The 22,297-nt window shown below is 48.7% G+C and overlaps 6 protein-coding genes and 1 non-coding gene across 8 annotated transcripts; 5 read left to right on the top strand and 2 right to left on the bottom strand.

The window, feature by feature from the left end:
• Window positions 1-394: 394 nt before the first annotated feature.
• Window positions 395-7,994, bottom strand: FVEG_15734 (hypothetical protein). Of its 2 annotated transcripts, XM_018904931.1 has the most exons (3): window positions 7,213-7,949; window positions 1,604-7,163; window positions 395-1,552 (listed from the first exon to the last, which is right to left on the bottom strand). In XM_018904931.1, exon 2 carries the CDS (start codon window positions 4,891-4,893, stop codon window positions 4,327-4,329), a length of 567 nt encoding a protein of 188 aa, XP_018751047.1. In that variant the 5' UTR covers window positions 4,894-7,163; window positions 7,213-7,949; the 3' UTR covers window positions 395-1,552; window positions 1,604-4,326. The 2 variants fall into 2 exon arrangements, with proteins under 2 accessions (XP_018751047.1, XP_018751046.1); XM_018904930.1 differs by having other exon boundaries at window positions 1,604-7,994.
• FVEG_05828 (hypothetical protein) lies at window positions 2,835-3,448 on the top strand (the record flags this gene model as incomplete). Its single annotated transcript, XM_018894065.1, has 3 exons — window positions 2,835-2,936; window positions 3,156-3,217; window positions 3,439-3,448. The coding sequence occupies 3 exons, from the start codon at window positions 2,835-2,837 to the stop codon at window positions 3,446-3,448; spliced, it is 174 nt and encodes a 57-aa protein (XP_018751048.1).
• FVEG_05829 (hypothetical protein) lies at window positions 6,142-7,753 on the top strand. Its single transcript, XM_018894066.1, has 3 exons — window positions 6,142-6,493; window positions 6,545-7,170; window positions 7,223-7,753. Exons 1-3 carry the CDS (start codon window positions 6,179-6,181, stop codon window positions 7,527-7,529), a joined length of 1,248 nt encoding a protein of 415 aa, XP_018751049.1. The 5' UTR covers window positions 6,142-6,178; the 3' UTR covers window positions 7,530-7,753.
• A 2,710-nt stretch (window positions 7,995-10,704) lies between the features above and the next one.
• Window positions 10,705-12,986, top strand: FVEG_05830 (omega-6 fatty acid desaturase (delta-12 desaturase)). The gene is made up of 2 exons (XM_018894067.1): window positions 10,705-11,966; window positions 12,014-12,986. Exons 1-2 carry the CDS (start codon window positions 10,946-10,948, stop codon window positions 12,424-12,426), a joined length of 1,434 nt encoding a protein of 477 aa, XP_018751050.1. The 5' UTR covers window positions 10,705-10,945; the 3' UTR covers window positions 12,427-12,986.
• A 447-nt stretch (window positions 12,987-13,433) lies between these two features.
• FVEG_15735 lies at window positions 13,434-13,525 on the top strand. The gene has a single exon. It is a non-coding gene; the product is annotated as a tRNA-Glu (tRNA).
• Window positions 13,526-14,544: 1,019 nt separating this feature from the next.
• FVEG_05831 (hypothetical protein) lies at window positions 14,545-16,790 on the bottom strand (the record flags this gene model as incomplete). The annotated part of the gene is made up of 4 exons (XM_018894068.1): window positions 14,545-15,758; window positions 15,808-15,973; window positions 16,020-16,548; window positions 16,786-16,790. 4 exons carry the CDS (start codon window positions 16,788-16,790, stop codon window positions 14,545-14,547), a joined length of 1,914 nt encoding a protein of 637 aa, XP_018751051.1.
• A 1,270-nt stretch (window positions 16,791-18,060) lies between these two features.
• On the top strand, window positions 18,061-18,606 carry FVEG_05832 (hypothetical protein; the record flags this gene model as incomplete). The annotated part of the gene is made up of 1 exon (XM_018894069.1): window positions 18,061-18,606. One exon carries the CDS (start codon window positions 18,061-18,063, stop codon window positions 18,604-18,606), a length of 546 nt encoding a protein of 181 aa, XP_018751052.1.
• Between the last annotated feature and the right edge of the window lie 3,691 nt (window positions 18,607-22,297).

Consider the following 22,297-nt stretch of genomic DNA (forward strand, 5'->3'; position numbering starts at 1 on the left):
AGCCATGATCATTAGCTATGGATTAATAATCCGTTCGTGTATCAAACAAACGAAGTAATAACACCATATCAACAGATGTGATTTGACACCAAGTTGCTCAGTCATATCACGGGTACTTTGGCATATTTGTATCCGACTCATTGGCTCTGTAGGATTGTTGATGGGTTTGTTTAGAAGGTACAGGGTAAGTCTGTTGACAGAGGTTTCAGCCTTGTATAGTAAAACAATTTGCAATGCAAATGGCCTGGTCATTAGGCCTAGTGAGACGATATTATTACTAAGTTATTGTTCCAGTTAAATTGGAAGCTCTTTACGACATTGACTGTGTGTCTTACGACAAAACATTGTCACTGTTCGTTGGAGCTTTGGGTAAGATTATGCTTCTTTTACATGCATCATAAGGCAAGACGAAGAATAAATCTGCTCCACAGCATCTGAGTGTGTGCAAACCGTAAATGAAATCAATTGGCACGTAATTTTACACGTTTTACCGACCACCGTTTTAATACATCTGCTTCGTCGAACGCCATTGACGATGACAGAAGAGCCGACGTGGTTGGTGAAACAAGCTATGCCACGTGATCACCGCCAACTTTTGACCCCTCACCACTTGTTGCGCGAAGATTGAGAGCAGACAAAAACATTCACACACCACCGTCCCAATCATTCTCTCCACCCACTTACACCGCAAGAACCCCTCTATAACAAACGGGCAACGCGACCCTCAGTATGCCGTCCGGATATAAGCATGGCGACACGCCAAAGAAGGCCATGGTTCGAGGCACCATCTCGTACCTCGAGTCTCAGGGCCTGCCTGTCAACAAGTCAGCCATCTTTCGGCACTTTGATCTGTCGCGATCTCAAGGTTATGCCGCGCTGAGCGTCCCCGCGTCTAAGCGCAATGATCCCGAATGGGAGGAAACGCGTGGGAGACCCCTCAAGATCTCTGAGGAAGACCAGCAGAAGATGGAGAAGATTCTCTGGAATGACGCCTATGTCAATGTTAACTTGAACTGGCATGGACTGGCCAAGGAAGCAGGTGTTGAGGTTGACGTGAACCCCAGGACGCTGCACAGAACGATGGGAACGTTGGGTTACCGACGATGTCTGGGATGTCCGAGGATCTGGGTCCATAAGAAGGCTCGTGAGAAGCGAGTCGAATATGCCAGACGCATGCTTGAAGCGTACCCCAATCCACAGGACTGGAGAGCTATCCGGTTCAGTATTGAGCTCCACTTTGGGTTTGGCCTCGATGGAAAGATGCGTCTTATTCCCCGACCTGGTGAACGTTTCTGCGAAACATGCGCAACTACTCCCGAGGCCGAATGGCCACGCGACTTACGAAAAGCTCACGCTTGGGTAGCTGTAGGTTACGGGTTCAAGAGTGAGGCTGTCTTTTACGAAGATTCCACCAGCCCGAACTGCACTGGTGTCATGACCATGCAAGAGTACAAAGACCACATTCTCGAGAAGACGGTCAAGCCATGGCTCACAACTACCGGCCCCCAGAGCTTCATCCTCGAAGAAGACTGCGAGGCCTTCGCCCACGGCGCTGCAAGCAAGGTTAATTTGGTCCAGCAATGGAAGGATGAGCACGGCTTACGATACTACTACAACTGCGGCGATAGCCCCGACCTCAACCCGCTTGACAGCCTTTGGCCCAACCGCAAGCAGTGGAATCTGGATGCACCCAAGGACTGGGAGGACGAGACTCTCCAGAAGATGGTCAAAGATGTGTGGGCTGGGTTCGATATGGAGAGAGTCAATATGTGGGTTGACTTCATGCCGCAGCGACTACAGCAGGTTATTGATTCGGAGGGCACACTCGTACCTTGGTGATTGTTCTGAGTTTGGCGTTGTCTTGTTTGTGATGCTGTCACGAAGCGTGGAATTAAAAGAAAAGATGGAAGATGTTGTTTCCGTTGTCGTGGTCGGGCCGTAGATGGTTCTTCGACTTGGTCAAGAGGATGACATTGGTATGGAGTAGTTGTTGGATAATTTTGACGGAGGATAAACGGAAAACAAGTGAAGCATGATCATCGGCTAGCAGTAGAATTTGATATAGATGAAGTAAGAGTTCCTCGTGGCAGACACCTAGTTGCTGAGTTGATGTTCGAAGACGCTGAAGATGAACTATACGAGGAACACGTTGCATGCAGCAATTGTATGTGTCACACCAAAGGCAAACTGTTCAACGCTATAGAGGCCTTGCATCTTCTAGCATTGTATTGACCCTGCAGCTTGACTCCCATGCCAATATCAGGTGCAATCCAACCGGCCATTCAGATAACATCTTATGGGAAAGTGGTATAAAGTGCAAACCGCAGCTTACGTTCTTCAGACCTTGGAGTAATTTTGAAATTCACTATATATATGAGAGAACTACCGAAGTTGAGATCCTCAATACTCACATGAGTTCCTCAAGAATCCTCAATTCTTGATACCCGAGGTGTACGTTCGTTGTCAAGCCCTAGACACATGCTCATGGTATGCTATTTCTCACAGGGTATATACACTGAAACGCCTAAACTATCTCATATTCACTGGATCATTGCCCTGAATTAGGCCCGCTATCATCTCGGCTCTTTGGCTGCAGGCTGCATGCCCACGCCGCCAGTTGCCTCGCACCGCGAGCTCTGATATCCACAACCTCTTCCACTCCCCACTGGCACAAATGTTTCACTTCTCTCTTCTTAGCTCTCTTCCCTCACCCACTGAGATTTCCAACTTTGGCTTTCACTTTTCAATTTAAGCTCATCTTTTGCTTGCATTTTCCTTCTTGCATTTGCCCAGAACATTCCACCCCGTGCCTCTTCTTTCACTCCTTTCCAATCATGAGTTCCTCCAAGAAGAAATCTTTTCGCCAGGATTCCTTCAGCGTTGAGACTTCTCGCTTCTCAAACATTAATACATCTCTTGCTCAAAACTCTCGCCATGTGAGTCGAGACTCAAATTCCTGGATGAGTCATCACGTTTCACCTGCCTTTACTTCCGAGACTCGAGTCGAAAAGCCAAAGAACACACATTCTGAAACCGCAGTCATGATACCTTCGTTTGAATCAGTTAAACGCTGTGTCCGGGACCCCAGCTTCGACATCAAAGACGCGGGGACTGGTCATCACGATAACCGATTAACCAAGGATCCCCCGGGCCAGTTCCGGGAGCCCTCCCTGAGACGTGGGTATGGTATGGCTTACGAGACACCAAAAGCTTTCAAGTACGTGCCAACCAAAGGAGAAAGCAGAGATTCATACCATAGCTCTCGAAATATGGAGTCTCTTGTAGAAACAGAGCCACAGTCTTCAAGTTCAGCTCCCCGAGGTCCCCTTCCAAACAGCCAGCCCTCTCTGCCAACCAAAAGCAACAACTGCAGCAACATCGTGAGTTCTGACATAGATAAGTCTATTCGTCCGAGAATGCACTAACAGCTCGTGATAGTATGATCTGAGTCGGTCTCAAGGTAGACGAGGTGACCTGCAACCGGCTGGTTATCGCCCTATAGCTATACGTCCTCCAGGTGTTTCTGCGCAAATAGCCACCAACGAAGTGCAAGGCCAATCACCTGATGAGAAAAATACTTCAAAGGCCGTGATATATCCAGGTTGCCATGAAAAGGCCAAACAGAAGGCACTTCTTAGAGTTTGCCTGGAGCACAAAGACTTGTATCTTCATTCCGATGGAGAGAGCCAACAGTTTTAGGAGACGGTTGGATCAAAAGTGCAGGTTCTGTCCGCAGCCAAAGGGAAGAAATTGCTTCGAGACGAATGGCAAGTTCCTAAAAGATGTGTGGAAAGGTGGTGCGAACCACGCAGGTCCAAACTTGTGAAGGATGGACCTGAGGCACCAGGTTCCGAGCTCGATGCACTGATCGATCAATGGAATAACTTATATGCTTCAAAGTTTTGCTCTCAAAACAGAAACCTCTTGGAGGCAGCAGGATGGGAAAAAGCTGCTGAGCAAAGTCGAAATAGTTGCCCCTCAGATGCCGGTCAAAACCCACAGGTCAGCCATGAGAACGATTCCCAGAGCGAGAAAACAACAGAAGCATTGGACTTTGAAGGTTCTATTTGGCCCAGCGTTAAAGATGAACTAATGGAGTTCGCAGAGTCGAGGATTCTACGCTGGGCCGAAGACAAACTTCGTGAAAGGCTGCAGGCCCTCGAGTCTCTCACCCGGCCGCCCCTTCTGAAGGCCAACAGCTCTCCAGAGTCGTACCGGGTGTATTTGAGGTATCTCATGAATCGTATAGAGGCTGCGGGAAAAAACTCCAAGGCGATTAGAAACACTGAGGCTGTCATGTCCATGGTACTGGATCTTCTACCAGGTCTAGAGGAGCGCTTGCGGGATCAGCTCCAAGATGTGATTGATAAGCAAGATCGTCCCGGGGCTGGTATTAAACATGATCAGACTGATGAAACTGATCGTGGCGAGGCAAATGATTGGCCTGAGAGTGCTCATGAGGATTCTGAAGAGGCTGATCATGATATTGATCACAAAATTCAAGCAGCCCAAGAAGAGAGTGATCACGAGGACGGAGTCACGACGAGACTCGAAGATAAGCCTGAAGAGGATGAAGATGAAGACGAAAGTATAAATGACTTCGAAGAGTTTGACGAGTTCTATGCCGACGAAAGCAACGACGGTACCTATGAAGAGCCTGATGAAACCAATCGCCACTACAGAGGCTCCATCATAGATACAATCGAGCCTCGTACCCCAATCGTTACTCCGCGGGTCATGAGACAGCTCCATCGCTACGAACAGAGATACAGAGACACGGTCGTAACCGCAAAAAAAGAGGAAGAGACAACGTCTGCTGTAGTTCGTTCTGTGGATAAAGAAGAACCAGAAGTCATATCGCGGAAAAGAAAAGCACCAGATTCCGCAGAGCATTCTCTTGCTATCCGAAGCAAGTCGATGGAGGAGAGGCTCGCTACAATAAGCACTCCGACTCCCGTAGGAAGAAAAAGGCAACGACTCAACGAACTCCAATACAGTCCGGCATCGACAGCCTGTTCATCTGAGCTACTTCCATCTCTTGAGGATATTTTTAGCTCAAGTATTGGTCGCGCATCTTCCGCGACAACACAACCGGCCCCTAACTCCTCGAGCCCTGCATTTCGAGTAAGCAAGAAAAACAGCGAGAGAAAGGACAGAAATAGGGCCCAGAGTAAGGTTTCCACCGAACTCGGGGATACCCCTAGAGGTCCTATTGCTACTAAGTCTGAAGAGGTGACAGGAGTGTCACCTGGCCTCTTTGTGACCCCTGATGTGGCGCGAGAAGCTAATACACCCTTAGTCTTTAAGAAAAGTGTCTCGCGTCGCCCTATTTCAGAGGAAAGATTTCGGGAGGAAACTGCCGAATTTCAGGCCATGACGCCCAGTGCTCGCGAAGTTATGCTGTACACAGCCCTCCGGGAGATGCGCCGACGACAAGGATAGAGGCAGCAAGTCACCAGAGGTCATACACAAAAACGCCACTCGAACCTCACGATCCAAGTTGGATGTGGAACTGTATCTGAGTTTTGATCTGGATTGCATCTCTTCTTCACCCGTCACAACATCATTCGGACTTCACTATCCAACTTGGACGTCGAACAGGATCTGTGAGTTTTGGTCGCAGTTGCATTTCTACATTCCTTTGTTGGGACTAAACTTGCTTGAAACTCGTAAAGGGTTTGACTACGATGCAGCCTCAAGGTCGAGAGCACAAGGGGATTGATCGATAGCTTTGAACTTTGTAGTATAAGTGCTTGGGAAGAACCACTTGCTCATAGAACTGCGATGAAGAGAATAAGATGTTGAGAAAACCAGAAGAAGGTATTGGTACAGATACGTTGCGCTTTACTCTGATATGACAAGAGTTCTATATATCAAGAGCTGCTGCAGGCAGTATTTTACTCTTAAGCGCTTACGTGCAAATGTGAACAGAGCCTTTACGTATCCATGAAATGAGGCAAACGAGACCACTGCTTGACTTGATTGCCCTAACCTAAGCCCATCCTAAAATCATCCTAATGACGAGCTACTGTGGTGGCTGGGCGAGCATTATATATTTGGCAGTGCAGCCAGTGGGCCAACTTCTGCAGAGATTCCGCACTGCCAAACATCTAACCCTCACCAAAGCTACCCACCCTCCCACCTTACGCATACCACTTCACTGTCGCAGACGGCAAAGATGGCTGGCCGTAAGAGGAAGACGGTACTTAAAAGCCCTAAGGGGAAAGAATGTGCGCGGAGTAACATCATATACTTCGACGAATCTCCCGATGAAGACGGGCCCTCAAACAGCGCCTCTAAAGGCACAAACATGGCCTCAGCAACCACAGGGAAAGCATCAGAAGCCTCATCCAGCAAGGCCGGCTCACAGAACCCTTTCTCACCCTTCTCCTTATCAATAGGTCCAAGACCAAGAGCGCAACCGCAGCCACAGCTACCGATCTTCTCCAGTGGCGACTTCCCTCAAGCAGAGGCGAGATCACTTCCTAGCAATGTACAGACTTGTATCCTTCTGCTTCAAATATCCCTTTACTGACTTCGTTAGGATGTGAATAATGAGAACACCGCTCCTCAACCCCCGCAGGACATCCGAAAAAGGTCGTTTACAACGAGCGAAAAGTGTCAGGCCATAGAAATGTGCCTGTCCGTCAAAGAAGAGTACGTCGCTATGACGGCAGCGCCCAATTACGACCAAGCGCCTTTCTGGACAAAAGTCCTGAACGAGAAACTCGATATTAACTTGGCTTCCAAGTTTAAGAATTGGAAAAATCTCAGGGAGTGTGTTGAATGCTGGTGCATGGTGCGACGAGCGTTGCTCCGAGAAGGCCGCTTGCCGGCGGTCTCTCAGGGTCAACCAGAGTTAGATACTCTGGTTGACTCTTGGAACAAAGTTTTTGCCCAGCGTTTCTGTACTATGTATAGAGGCTACTTTGAGAGCGCCACGGTATCACAGCTCCCTATCCGTTCTGCTGTTCCCTCGCCAATGGCCAGCAGCAATCAAAACGCATTGCCAGAACCGAACGAGACTGTGACAGGCAGGAAAAGAAAGAGTGTCGAACCTGTCCCTAGAATCACGCCTACTCATGATTCCCCTCATCTCGGCCGAGGTACGCCCAACAGGAACGTATTCGACAATCAGCCAAAGCGGCAAAGGCAGCGATCACCTTCAAGGTATGAATATACTCGGAAGTGAGGCGAACGTCGCATACTAACAGTTTGACAGAGGACCCCCGGTACTACGAACTTCAGGAAGACCATCTTCACCAACGCAAGGACAAAGTCGGTCCGCCGGCAGCTTCTCTAGGGGACACGATTCACAGTATCCCGACACATGGGTGGCGAATCGGGATACCAACCGCCGTCTTCAACCAAGAGGGTTTCGGGAGGACACTGTCGAGTTTGATAACATGTCAACTCGACGACAGAACCAGCTAATAAGGACACAAAACCGGACCCTCCTGGAAAGGATCGAGGACTTGGAGCCTCGATCCGAGGAGGGGCTTCCAATTGGGAGGAGGATGCGAAGATAAACTTGCTAGAGAGCCCTACGGTTAGGTAAGAGCTGCCTAAATCTTTTCATCACTAAGGCAAGAGGTCATAAACATTTTGATCACCTCGGATAGAGGTCTTATCTTCTCCGCTGGCTAGGTACCTGAGGTGATAGGAACAGCAGGGAAGCTTCTCAACAAATACAGATTGCGAAGAATTGATGATACCAGTGGTTGAAGCGAAAATAGGAACCGATATAAATTCGTGATATCGAACCATCATGATCTGACTCGGGAAGATGCTCTCGGAGAGTATCTCGATAACTGCCAGACAGTTATTCTGTTCCATGCTGTAAGGAAAGCGTTGATGCTACTTCTCTCACTTGAGAGTAAACTTGCTCAAATAATTTGCATCATGCAATGACCTTGCCTTGAAGTACGACTTGTATAATGGTCGTGGCAGCCATTCAAAGTGATGTTTGCTCAGAATATTGCTTGGGCTCTGAGTATCAAGGCGGGGTTGGCAGAGCCGCCGCAAAAACGGGAAAACAAGCGAGCGACACGTGGGGCCTTTGAACCCTGGGGACAAGGGGCAAACTCCTAAAATTGTTCCATTCTTCTTTGAATTGTTACATACTACGCTGCACCATAAAGTTCAAACTTGTCAGGAAAAGGAAGTGGGTCAACTGTCGATGCTTTTTCTTGCCATCTTGACATCCTTTCAAACATGATCAAGCACGTCAAACAAGCAATCAACTGGCCATTTACTCTCCCCTGTCTACGCCACAGCCATCCAGTCGTGCTGTGCTGTATCTGTATCGGGAGCCCCCCCTCCCCCCACTGGCTCCACCCTCTGAACCCTGGGACTGTGATGCCAAGACCAGGGGTCCCGCCCATGGAACTCAACAAAATTCCCAACAGAACGGAAGACGAGAAAAAAATTCGAGCATTTCCCAGATTCTACCAATTGACAGGGTTTCCTGCTTCTGCTCCTTGCCAGAATGGATCAGAACATCCGTTTTCTCCACTAGAAGGAAAATAGAGAAATGCTCCGGATAATTCAGTCAAGTTTCACGGCGAGAAAAAAGCTTGAATTCGAGTGACCCCTGAATGGCCATTGCTCTAACTTGTCAAGCGAACATCAGGTTAGCCGGTCGACTCCCGGTAATGCACTCTCTTGCTGTGCCGCATTTTCAATATTCCCCAGGTTTGTGTAGAAATCATGACATCTTGGCCTACGACATGCACATGAAGCTGTACAGAAACCTAACCAGACACAATTTCCTGACCCCAATTGACATTCACAAGTACTCTGTACCTTGATCCCCAATGGACGGATAGCCGTTCCGTACAACTAAGGTTATCTTAGCACGAGCTGGCCTCTCACCTCGGTTGGCCCTCCAAACAACGACATTTTCACATGTCGATAGTCGTAAACTCTTTGGCCATCTATGCGATAATTCGTTATTCGTATCAAGAGGCCGCCAACCATGATTTCAGACAACCTCGATACCTTCGAGAGGCGATTTTATCTTGCCTGAGCTCTCTATCACTGCTATCAAAAGCTCCACAAACAACCGGGGTTGGGCTTGACCAGATTTATCTCCCTTGCCCGCTGTCTGAGCTTTTTCCTCCCGCCTTTTGTAACCAATCGACTCGTATCCAATTCACATCGTCAACAAAATCAGCGACAGCCACGATCGGGGACCTTGTCTCTTGGCCTGGGCCGCTAAGCGTGCCCCCCTTCGAACGTGGTCGACGTCGACGTTATCCCCTCCCGGTTCCCCCCGTTCACCCAAAAGGGACTGATTCACATGTCGATGATCTCCAGCCCTAAGCCAGCTTGGAGCCACTTTGACCCGCATAAGCTTGCAGCCGATTCGAGAGGGGGCGAACAATTCGAAGTGTGTGAAAGGGCCTGATGAATCGTGAGGCTCGTCTAGGTCACACGCTTTATTTGAACACCGTCAGTCGCCAATGAAGGGCCAAATGCGTGATAAGACATTGTCAACGCTCGAATGGATGACGGGCTTTGTGTATCAGATACACAGATCGAAGCCACCCTTCGTGTATCAGTCGGGCATGTCCCGTTAGCGGAGGCAGATCCATTCTTCAGGCGGTGTGAAGATCTAGACTAAGAGGCTGAAAGACAGCGGCAATGATAGGCAGGTATTAAGCACTGTAGCTAGCATCTTGCATATCCATCGATGGCAAAATCTCAAAGCTTTTTGGAGGCGACAGCTTTTTGTTGTCCGGAGTCATGCCACTGCGGTTATCCAAGCCCACAGCTCCGCCGGCCGAAGTTGGGGAGCGGGGCCGGGGTCTCGGCAGCTTACTGTATCTTTTACGGATAGATATCGGCGAGTAGAAATTAACGATAGTAGAGAGAAGAGAACATCGCAGGCTGTATTGGGAACGGCAATTTATCCGATAGCAATCCTCCAGAAGCTTAATTGGAATAGTGACAATACTAATCGCGGGCTCAGCCAGCCCCCTCCGCAGAGAATACCAAGCCTTCTGCAAGCCTCGTCAACCTGCAGGTTGAAAGACGAGATACCACAGGCTGGTGAATTGTTCAGCTGCTGTACGACCGAGACATAAGACACACATCAGACGGCCACCCCGTCACTGTCTGGCCGGGAGCTATTGCCACATCTCAGGGGTGGGTTAGAAGCACGTCCCGTTTTCTAGCGTATTTTTCTGGGGTAGGGATTTTTTTGGTCGCGACTCAAGTCCAGGTCAAGATGCTTCCCTTGAAGCGGCGATTTCATGGAGCAATTGTATCGTGCTGAATGTTTGTGTGAAGATGATAATTCCAATGTGAATAGACACTGCAGTGGACGATTAATTTATGTTACTCTGAGATCATTGAGTTTGGTGTAATTAAAGTACCTGAGTCCTAAGGCAATTCAGGGCAAACTTTCTCTCTGGTAGCATGTTACTTGTCTCCCTCAAAGATTGTCGATCGTTTTGCCAAAGACAGGGAAAAGCGGTAAACTGTATCGGACTGCACAGCAAAAAGGAATGGATGGACCTGTCAGTTTCATTTCCATTATCGTTCCACCTTGTACCTGTAATGCCCGCTTTCGCCGCATTTTCTGCTTTGTGTTGCCGCTGCGCTGAGAGGCCAGAGGTTTTGTTTTGGGTTGCTTGTCCGTTGTCCCGCCCGCCGCAGCTAAAAGGTACAGCACAGTAGGTACAGTACCTGCCCTTTTCCCAGGCTCCACGCCCCAACAAAACGCTTGCCGAGCAAGCATCCACGCATTAAGGTAAAGGTACCTTACCTTTACAGTTGAAAGGGACACACTTTAAAACTTCAGCCCCCCTTGATCGTCTCGTATTTCTTTTTTGCTTTCCACCTCCCTTTCTCTTTTTCTTCGACAGTTCTTCTTCGGCAACTTCGACTTCTTGACTCTTTTGTCTATTGTCGGCCGTGAACCCCCCCTCTCTTCTTCACAATGGCGTCCACTTCGGCTCTGCCCAAGCAGAACCCTGCGCTTAGACGCACCGTCACCTCAACTACTGTGACGGATTCTGAGTCTGCCGCCGTCTCTCCTTCAGACTCTCCCCGCCACTCGGCCTCTTCCACATCGCTCTCGTCCATGTCCGAGGTTGATATCGCCAAGCCCAAGTCCGAGTATGGTGTTATGCTCGACACCTACGGCAACCAGTTCGAGGTTCCCGACTTTACCATCAAGGACATCTACAATGCCATCCCTAAGCACTGCTTCAAGCGCTCCGCTCTCAAGGGATACGGTTATATCCTCCGCGACATTGTCCTCCTGACTACCACTTTCAGCATCTGGTACAACTTTGTGACCCCCGAATATATCCCCTCCACCCCCGCCCGCGCTGGTCTGTGGGCCGTGTACACCGTTCTTCAGGGTCTTTTCGGTACTGGTCTCTGGGTTATTGCCCATGAGTGCGGTCACGGTGCTTTCTCCGATTCTCGCATCATCAACGACATTACTGGCTGGGTTCTTCACTCTTCCCTCCTTGTCCCCTACTTCAGCTGGCAAATCTCCCACCGAAAGCACCACAAGGCCACTGGCAACATGGAGCGTGACATGGTCTTCGTTCCCCGAACCCGCGAGCAGCAGGCTACTCGTCTCGGAAAGATGACCCACGAGCTCGCTCATCTTACTGAGGAGACCCCCGCTTTCACTCTTCTCATGCTCGTCCTTCAGCAGCTCGTTGGCTGGCCCAACTACCTCATCACCAATGTTACCGGCCACAACTACCACGAGCGCCAGCGTGAGGGTCGCGGCAAGGGCAAGCATAACGGCCTCGGCGGTGGTGTTAACCACTTCGATCCCCGCAGCCCTCTGTACGAGAACAGTGACGCTAAGCTCATCGTCCTCAGCGATATTGGTATCGGTCTGATGGCCACTGCTCTGTACTTCCTCGTTCAGAAGTTCGGTTTCTACAACATGGCCATCTGGTACTTTGTTCCCTACCTCTGGGTTAACCACTGGCTCGGTAAGCTTTCTCCATCATGCAATTGCGATTTATACTGACCTTTTCAGTTGCCATCACCTTCCTCCAGCACACCGACCCTACCCTTCCCCACTACACCAACGACGAGTGGAACTTCGTCCGTGGTGCCGCTGCTACCATTGACCGTGAGATGGGCTTCATCGGCCGCCACCTTCTCCACGGCATCATCGAGACTCATGTCCTCCACCACTACGTCAGCAGCATCCCCTTCTACAACGCGGACGAGGCCACCGAGGCCATTAAGCCCATCATGGGCAAGCACTACCGGGCTGATGTCCAGGATGGTCCTCGTGGCTTCATCCGCGCCATGTACCGCAGTGCGCGTATGTGCCAGTGGGTTGAGCCCAGCGCTGGTGCCGAGGGTGCTGGTAAGGGTGTTCTGTTCTTCCGCAACCGCAACAACGTGGGCACCCCCCCCGCTGTTATCAAGCCCGTTGCTTAAGTAGCATTACGGCGTCGGATTGGTTATGGAATCTAAAATTGTTTCTGTCTGTCAGCGTTGATTGTTCCAAGTTGGTTTCTGGTTTAGAGAGCTAGACATGCTCGTTCATGAGAGTTCTTGCTATGGCAATGGCTGAGATGAGGTGGAGGTTGAAAATAAATCTGCATACGTTCAAAGATTGACGAGCAATATGATAGAGAAAGATAGACGAAGCTCACTGAAAAGAACAAACCATACTGATTTCCTTGGACGTTTATGTTTTCAGTCTCTTGACTTGATTTGTTTTAAAACGATTATGTTTGGTCGACGTTGACTCTAACCACGGGACCTTCGGATCGAGCAAGTAACCTGATATGACCAGAATGCGGGGAAACGTCAACACACGTGCCCATTGACCAGACTTGGTGTCGGCATTTGTTAAGATTTTCGTAATTGTGTATTCAACAGATCGTAATAATTCGGATTGGCTCTGTGCCTAGATTCGGAAGGTCTGCCAGGATGTGTAGATAATTCTCCGAGTAGTGGCGGCTTGTGAGGTGTCACTTGAGGCGCCTCGAGTTTACATGCAGCTGCAGTGGTACTTGCTATGAAGGCGACTGTGTATATGAGATTCCTTCCATTGCGAATCATTTCTCTTAACCAACAAGACGAAACCAGTCTCCCTCGAATACTTCTCTCTCACAACAGTACGGAAGTTCACTGATGAGAATCGACAACGCAAACGCTGACCTATTCTTCACCTGATCCACCCAAATTGACGACGAAGACGTGAAACCATTGCGCTGTTACACAGCGTTCATTATTCCCGCCGTCATTGATAGTTCACGCCAGACTGGCTCCGGCCGCAATTATGGTACACTGTGACGTCTACGAGACCCGATGTCCCTACTCGCGATTGTCTATAGCCTTCCTCACCTCCCATACCTAGAATTGGCAGGGCAGAGAGTGAGTGAAGCCGAGGAGAGACTGTATAGCTCTCAAAAAGAACGCTGACTAACATCAAAGCATCCGGTGTGGTGTATCGGTTATCATTCCGCGTTTTCAAATTGAACCGCTAACAAGCACCGCGGCGAGCGGGGTTCGACTCCCCGCACCGGAGAATCCTTTTGCTCTCTTCATGAATTTTTTATCGTTTTTTTCTGATTTACAAGCTCATATCGTTGGATTCGTGGTGTTGAGGCCGTCGTGTGAGGTCGGACATGGGCATTTTGGGTGAGTTCTCCTTCCTCGAACGTCGAGATGGATTGTGGGGTACATCTAAATGCGGCGCTTTGATTGGCCTGATCTCGATCCCCGCGGGACCAGCCGCGTGGGAGATCTGGTAGGGCTGGCACGGTGAGGCAGGAGACAAGACAACATGGGATGTCTGTAATAAATGACAGAAGAAGGCTTAGGTAAACTTATGATAAACTTAGACAAACTTAGGATAGATTTATAAATTTAGGATAAGCTTAGGTAAACTTAGGTAAACTTAGGATAGGGACGACTGTTCGAAGTGTGGCGGCGTGTGAGCAGTCCCTTTGCATTGGCAGTTTTTACCTGGAGCTTCGCATATTGCTTGCTTTGCCATGGCCGCTAAACTCCCTCTGCCCGCTGATAGCTCGGTCTAAACTTCACGTCTTGAATGTCTCTCTGTCCTGAAGAAACATTATATTAATACGAAAGCTACAACATTGTCTGAAGCAGATAACCAGTCTGTACCCAAGCAGCCAATTTTTCATTATTCGACTCTGCGATACAAAGACTTAATGAGACTGTCATACCGCTCTAGCCATAAGCCGAGGAAGAACGTTCTCTGACTGTTGGAGAGAGCATAAATCGGACAGAGTGCTGAAGACCTGCCTATAGACTCGAAAAACCAGCGAGAGTACATCGTGTGATCTTCGCGCAATGGACGATAGACAAGAGAAGACCGACAAGAAAACAACAACTAAATATGTGATCGCTGTGTAACGATCAATGGGAATGCCGAAAATAGTCGAAATAAACAATGTGGGAGAACAATGCTTTTGCTGCGTGGTATCCTGGGACTGTGCGAGAGGTAGGAGAAGCGACAACGCCCTGGGAAACAGCATGCTTGCAAGCATTTAAACAAGGCCATACCATAATATTAGAGGCTTAATATCCTCCCGTACCCTCATGATTGCCAAAGGTATGATGCTCGCTCTCATTCCCCTGCGGAGCGTTGCGGGCTGGATGGCGACCCTTGTCGGCGAGCTGAAGCTCCAGATACTCCTCGACATCTATTGTGCGTTCCTCGATTGATGTTGCGCGTTGCGCAAGATTGTCTATATCCTTCCGGTATTCAGTTATGACTGGCAGCAGCTGCCCCTGAATTGCTGCTCCCTCCCTCTGGAATGTCTCCAGCTGCAGCGAACTTGTCTCCACGGTGTTGTTGAGGATCTGTTTCATGTCTCCGAGATCCTGGGCCGCCGAAACTGCCTGGTAGATGTGCTTTGTTACCCCTACGGCGTTGGTATTGTGTTTTGCGAGAGTGTCCACACACTGAGTGATAGAATTGCTTAGCGGTTGGATCAGATCTCGTACTGCCTTGAAAACGATACCTGTAACTTCTCGTTTTATCTCGTATGCAATCCGTGCGCGGGTCTCCTTCTGGTCGGAGTAATACTGTGTCCTGAATCGACGGAACCATGACGGCTCACCAGGGTCGTCAGGAGGGAGTTGTTGAAGACCAGATGGCTGTTGGGTGAAGACATTGCCGGGAGTTTCGAGAGTCTCACGGTGGTTGACACGAAGAGGAAGCGGTTCTCTAGTATGCGGCCTGGCCTCCCCATAAGAACTTGATGGGAACACGAAAGAGTTAGAGGAACCATGGGGAACTATCGTGGGGATGTTGTCTCTGCACTTAGGTGACCGCGGTAAACTTTGTGTTGAAGCGGCAGATTCGCCAGCACAGGGGTCTACCAGTCCAAAATTGGCTCTCACATGGCCGCTTTGAGTTGAGTGGCCGCGATTCTGGATGTGATCTCTAGGGTCGCTCGGAACACTCTGATCATCTGCCTTCTTCTCGTGAGATACAACAGGAGTATTTAGGCACGAACTTCGTTCCTGACTTCTAGCCCACTGGCGAGGAGTTGTAGATGTTCGGAAGTCATTTTGATCATAAAAGCTTTGCGTGAACGAAACCACTGTCGGATTAGGCGATAAATAGGCCTGGCCGCCAGCTGAAGCGTCGAGGTTGAGTGCGGGCTGGCTTTGATGCGGACCACGCACAGGTATTCTAAGCTCTTGAAGGTTAGCTCTCCACTGCAGAGGACGAGGGCGAGCCTGGATATCAGCTGTTTGTGCAGTTGATTGACCGGAGGCCTTGGCTATTCATAGATTAGAGGTTATTTCTTGCTTCGGGTCGTGTTGACTTACGTAGATGGGCTTCCTCAGTTGATGATGGAGTTCTGAGGGAGTCTGTCTTCTGCAACTTTGTACAGAGATATACAGAAGCATTAGACGTTCCACGCTTTCGTGATAGGTCTCGGCCAGGCTCAGGAACATTCACCGCCCTGAATCTACTTCGGGTTATCGCCTTGTCCTGTGATTGTCAGAAAAGTTTCAGAGTTGGCTTCCAAGAACCTCACATTTGTTTCGTCTTGATCACTGTTGTCGTGGCGGTCGTATTTGTAAGTCCCGTCGCCGTGGGTTTTGTCGTAATCGCTCTCGTTGTCACAGATCTCCATAGACTCAGCCGACCGAAGAGACTTGGACTCCTGAGACTTCCAAAGTGTCCCAAGGTCATCCTCTGAGAAAGGCTCACTTTCACATCTCGTTCCTTGGGCTTTTAATGGCTTCTTGGACACAGGGCTTGCCCAAGACTGGGGGTCGAAGTTCTCGTATTGATGTCGAAGCCATTCTCTGGGCGTTGAGAGTTTGTCCTCGTCGTAAGTGACTCGGAGAACTACCCATCTGGCGAAGGTCGGGTTGTTAGCTTGCCAGAGGCGATGGCAGCTTGGGTAAATCTGGTTAGACTTTGTGGTTTTAGTGTATCCTTTGAGGATGTGATCAACGAGCTCTCGCTTGGTTTCCTCGTCCCACGTGTCCGAGTGTTCATCACTCTTGAGTTGCACCAAGATCTGCTTGTCTCGTCCGCTTGATGGTAGGCGGCTATCGCTAAGCGATGGAAACTCAGTCGGCTAAGTAGTTGCCATAGTGGTAGGTGGGTAGGTGCCAAGTTTAGCTACCTAGGATAAGGGGCTTATTGAACGGGGGATAGAAGGTAACGACACTGACTTTGACGACAAGATTGCGAAAAGAGAATAATGTTTGGATGGTGGAAGAGGGCGAAGGAAGATTGCTACCTAGGTAGGTAGGTAGTTTATTGTTTGCTTGCCACTCTTATTCACTAACATCATTGGTAGGGAGTGAATCACCTGGCACTGGCAGTCACACTCGCACTGATATTGACAGTGATTAACAGTTCCGAAGATTTTTAGAAAGAAGAACCGGTGCCTCAGGGAAACATTCCACTTTTTGACATATAAAACGACCGAGTCCAAGCATTCACCTGCCAACTTCAAAGCCTTCAACCAAACAACCAAGCAGTGTTATCCTTTTCTCAATAACAGCACTCTCCCAAAGTCCCCCCCGATACCATCCCACTAAAACACTCCCCGTAGAGAGCCACATTCCCGAAGTCTTTATCCCCCGGCGAAAACTGATGCTAGCCTGGACTAGACCGGACCCTTCAGTTGACGCGGCATTTGCAAGGTCATAGACGACCCTAGAGAGCATCACCGGCCGTCGTTGCGATGCTAAACAACCAAGAATACGTCCGTTTTACTATTATTCTCTAGCCCCGATTCCACTGACAGATCAAGCTCTCCCATCAGGTCGCTAAGCTCACAGAGATGGTGGCCGACCTCGGCCAGCAGTCGCAAGAGCGACGATTCTGACGTCACGAACTTCATCGATAATGAGGCGGTAGATTCATTCATCGCGGATGACAATCTTACCATCTTTAAAGCCTTCGTATCCGAGACTGGCACTCCTATCAATGTTCGCAAGGGAAAGAAGTCCCTCGAGTGAGGGGGCAAGTTCCGCAACGCAGTAATCGAGACAATGAAGGAGTCCTGAGACCACGAAACCCTCGGTAAGTTATTCTCGTTCTCCTTGCCATTCACCTTGCCGTTCCTCTTCCAGCTGCTGACATTCGTCTAGACGAAACCAACGCTCGCCTCCTGTCGCTTGAAGATCACGAGATCATTCGCCTCTGCAACAGCCTGAGTGCGACATATCGTGAACGAAAGGCCAAGGGAAAGGGCAACAAGGCCGTGGTCCAAACTCGGACTGAATCCTTCCAGACCGCCATCGACGGTAAGGACACTACTCCTCACCGCCGAGGATAGAAGCGAAAGGCACCCAAAACACCTACCGCTGGCCGCATGCGCTGTCACCTTTTCGTTTATGGTAAGTTACCTAAGCCTATCCTAAAACTTATTTTAATATATATCCTAAGTTTGTCCTAAGTTTACCTAAGACTTTTGTCACTCTTAGGATAGAAGTCCCCTCACTCTGCCTCCTCATGGTAGCAGCCCCGCCATTAAAGTATCGAGATCTTACCATACAGCTGCTACCGAGGTGACAGAGAAGGTCGAGGACACTTCTAGGGCATTGAATGCGGATATGGAACAGAAGTTCCTTGACGACGTTGCGGAGTCAAACCGAGAATGGAGATCCCTTATAAAGGGAGGGAGTGGCAATCAACTCCTCGCCAAGCCACTGTGGTTTCGGTCATTCAGACAAGAGTACTTTGCTCAGCAGAAGGATTTCTGCGAAGCGATCGGAGATCGAGTGGCGGTTAAACTCAAGGGTCAAATCGCGGATGAGGTGACCACGAAAATCAGCGGCCTTATCCGTGAGACCCTTCAACAGGTTACCGCACCGCTAAGCGACGGTCTTGTGAAGTGCATCGAGACGATGGAACACCGCCATCGAGAGTCTGCCGACATAATCCAGAAGATCGAAGATGTTAAGGTATCAAGAGTTGATGTCCGCAAAATGAGTCAAGTACTTGATGATATCAATGCATCAAGTCAACTGCAGCTACAGGCTTTCCAATTTCAGGGGGTAGCAATCAACCAGCTGCTCCCGACAATTAAAGATCATCAGGAGAAAATCGACCAACTGAATCAGAATGCGATCGATATTGAAGCATACCTTGCTGATTAACCTGATACTCGGGTTGGTGAGCAGGTGCTATGCCTGAAATGTGTTTATGAGAGTGTTGTTTTGAGTCGGTAGACCTGATAGCTGGTGGCTCACATCACGCGCCTCACACACTAGCAGAGAAGAAGGGGAAACAGCCAGTCTAAACTCCACGAGACTTATACTAAGCTTAGCTAAGTCTATTCTAAATTTATAAATCTATCCTGAGTTTACCTAGTATTCTTCTGTTGTTTAGAATAGAAGTCCCATTTTCCTGCAACTCACAGTTCCAAGGCACCGATATACCACACCACCCGTTCAGAAGTCGTCCCACGTCTTGAACGCTGCAAAGTTTTAAAACCGCAATAAGACGGGATGAACGCAGATATAAGAGTATTAATTTCGTGCCACAGTAACAATTGACTTATATCCCTTGCGCGCATTATTATCCCAGGGGGTCTCCAGACACACATGAGGCGCTTCCAAACAGCTGGGCCTGCCACATAAATGGCTAATCTGCATATTTGGGGGGCAGGTCAAACCCAGGCTCCAGACCAGTAACTCATGAAGAAGACCGAGCTTGTTTCCGCCGCGCCCGCTGACCTGAATATAGCCATTGGACTTGTTGGGAACTTTTGTAGAGAGCCGGCAGAAGCCGGCGACCTCGGAGGACTTGGCCTCCAATTCGATTTTTTGCATGCATAGTTCCTTTGAGCCCATGAAAGCGGTGCGCGCTGCGTCTCGCCTCTAACCCAAGCAGATCAGTATTTGCTACTACCATGACCTCTAGGACGGACTTTGAACTCACCAGTTCTTGGACTTGCGGGGACCGTCTAGGTCGAGATTTCTTCTGCGGGGGTACGATTCTTATACATCCTGGTCGATGACCAGGAGATCGAGACACCCTGGTTTTCTTTTTAGGTCGTGCCTCTGTTTCAATGTTAGCATCTCCCACACTACTACTTTCCATTTTAACTTACTATTTTGAGTTTTAAGTTGTAAAACAGAACGAGAGAAAGTCGTTGTTGGCGGGGGAGCAGTTACACTATTCGTTTATTCGCGTTACAGAGAAAAGGAGTAAACCCTTTAACGTGCGGAGACTGACGACTCGTAGCCCCCTTCACAGGGATGTTTCTAACCAATACGTATATCAGTATGTACTTCCCAGGACTGATTGACAATCGCTTGACTCACCTGAGTAGGGTCGTACTTGGGGAATATGCCATGGCCAGAATTTCTGGACAGAAGTCGAATTTTGCAAGAAGTGTTAGGATGAACTTTTCTGACAAAACCGCAATCGAAGATTAAGTCAAGAATGTAGTGAGAAGGGCACCTTCCGGTCCTACAGACTGCCTCTTTGGCATGAGGGCATATGCAACTAAGGAAGCTGCTTTTCGCATTAGCTCAGCCAACTAGACCAGCCATAGGCTCCTCAAAGGCCCACATGGTCTTTCCTAGAAGTGAAGCTGTTCGCAACACCAAGGTAAGAGCCAATGGTCAAAGTACAGAGACCGAGCGAAGTCAGGCAGCAGTCAATTAGATCAGACGCAAGCCTCCACTGTGTAGAGCCGTAGGTGCATGAGATTAACACTTCTAATTGGCCAGATCTCGATTCCACGGGCTCCACTGTCCCGCGGTAGATCTCGATAATGGGAGTAACAACGCTTAAACCTGCTTTCGCCTGTAGGTAGGACGGACCCGTGAACGTCAATATCCGGCCCAGCAAGCGAGGCTGTTTGGCCACTTAGAGGGAAGACAAACTTACGTCTGGGCTACGTAACCCAAGATCCTCCTTAGGTAGCCAATGCTCGATTACCCCTAAAATTTGTAACTTGTGATTAAAATCGCAGAATTCATGCCACTCCCTGCCTGGCAGCCTGACTCCTCACCAGTCTGATGCACGCTTCTTTGCGACAAGATTCACTTTGTCAAGGAATGTGATTCAGGGCCACCAACAGAAAAACAAATGCGATTGGCTTATCAGAAAGCTTAATCACGCTTTTGTTCAAATCGGGGAAGCGTTTATTTCCGGGAGACAGGATCATGGTGGAAGATGATTATTCCCGTAGATTTGGATATATCGTCTTGATCGACATATCAGATTCGTAGCCAGGTACAGCAGTCGTCCTAATCTGTCAAAACTTATAGAAGACGAGCATGGAAATATAAATGTAATCAGAGAAGGTGAATGCCGTTTCTAAACTACGAATCTTTTAGAGACGCTTCATCAGAATAACAAACTGTGATCATGAACATTCATTAGATGTCAGCGTTACTACAGACAAGATCATTGACGCTTCAAAAGCAAGGCAGAAAGGAAGTTAATTTCTAACGTGTGTGCCTGACGAGTCTTGTGTTACTGAATCTCGTCATACGTCATTAAATTCCAATCTCTCCAAGCAGTCATAACGGAGCACATGATACATTACGGCAAACCCACATCCGAGAGAACGGATCTCAACATAATCAACTTGATGAGAAATAGAACTTGAACATGAGATTGGAGATTGTGACCAAATATCTTATTGGACATTGCTCACTTGATTGAGGTTACCGCTTGCGGGAGTGTCTGCCACCGGCCCTGGTAGTCGGATATCCATCATTAGGAGGGCACGAGACGAATAAGGATCTACATTCTCGATGTTCTCTTAAGCCATCACTGAGCACTCTAATTCATTCGTTGAAGATGATCTGATAATTCCGATCCCAGTCTTGGGTCTCGAACTTGACGTTGGAAGTGGTTATGGTGATGGCTGAGGCTCTGCAAGCTAGTCCTAGGACGGCGTTGGCGCCTTGTAGAAAACGACCTGTCAAAAACGAATCTGGATTGACATCTCAAAGAACCACTGATTGCTGTGCCTGATCGTCATAACAAAGAACTCTTATGTCAGTGTGGAGTGGCATGTAAAGCCTGACAATCGCCGTTGAAAATGTCTTGTCACATCCTGCAAGGCACGGATCTACCAAGCCTATTCCCACAAACGGTCACTTGTCAGTCGCTTAATTTGACCGAGTTCAGCTTAATTCTGTCCAATAATGTCGGGTGTCGTGAAAGGAGACGAGATACTTTACACTGGTATTGAATGCGAAAAACCCCTGGCATGAGGCTGCGCCAAGGCAAGCCACCGGAAACAAGAACCGGAAAAAATGTCAAAAGACAGTGACATCAGATACGCGAGCTGGCCAAGATCCAAGTGGGTGACATCGGTAAAGTCAACAAGAAAGCTTGAGATCGCAAAAGGATACTTTAGCTCACAGTAGTGTTTGCCTGAATTTGAATGCTTGTTGATTGTCGGGTCTGCAAGGAAGCAAGCAAAAAAAAATCAAAATCAAAGAGATGGAAGGTATCCGAGGACTCTTTGCCACAAATATGATCTGATTTTGAGGTATGCTACGTTTCTACTAGCCTATAGAAGATATCTGCTCCGAGGAGTAAATATGAGCCTGTATCTATTGTCAACAGACTAGATCTAGACCAAGAATGCGGACCCCACACTCCGTAGGCAGTAAAAGCCAGCCGTTGATGTCGTTCCATACTGAGTAGCACAAGAGCATCACATCTCGTTTTCTGATGTCGATCTTCACTGGATTTGATTAGACCAAGAGTGGCCATCTGGAGATAGCTTTAAATATCAACACTCACAAGATCCGACGAAGATCACCAATTAAGTGCTTGCAGAATGACACATGAAGAAATTGCTAGATTGCTAAGCAC

This window comes from Fusarium verticillioides, chromosome 2 (genome assembly GCF_000149555.1).
Source record: "Fusarium verticillioides 7600 chromosome 2, whole genome shotgun sequence".
Taxonomy (NCBI): Eukaryota; Fungi; Ascomycota; class Sordariomycetes; order Hypocreales; family Nectriaceae; genus Fusarium; species Fusarium verticillioides.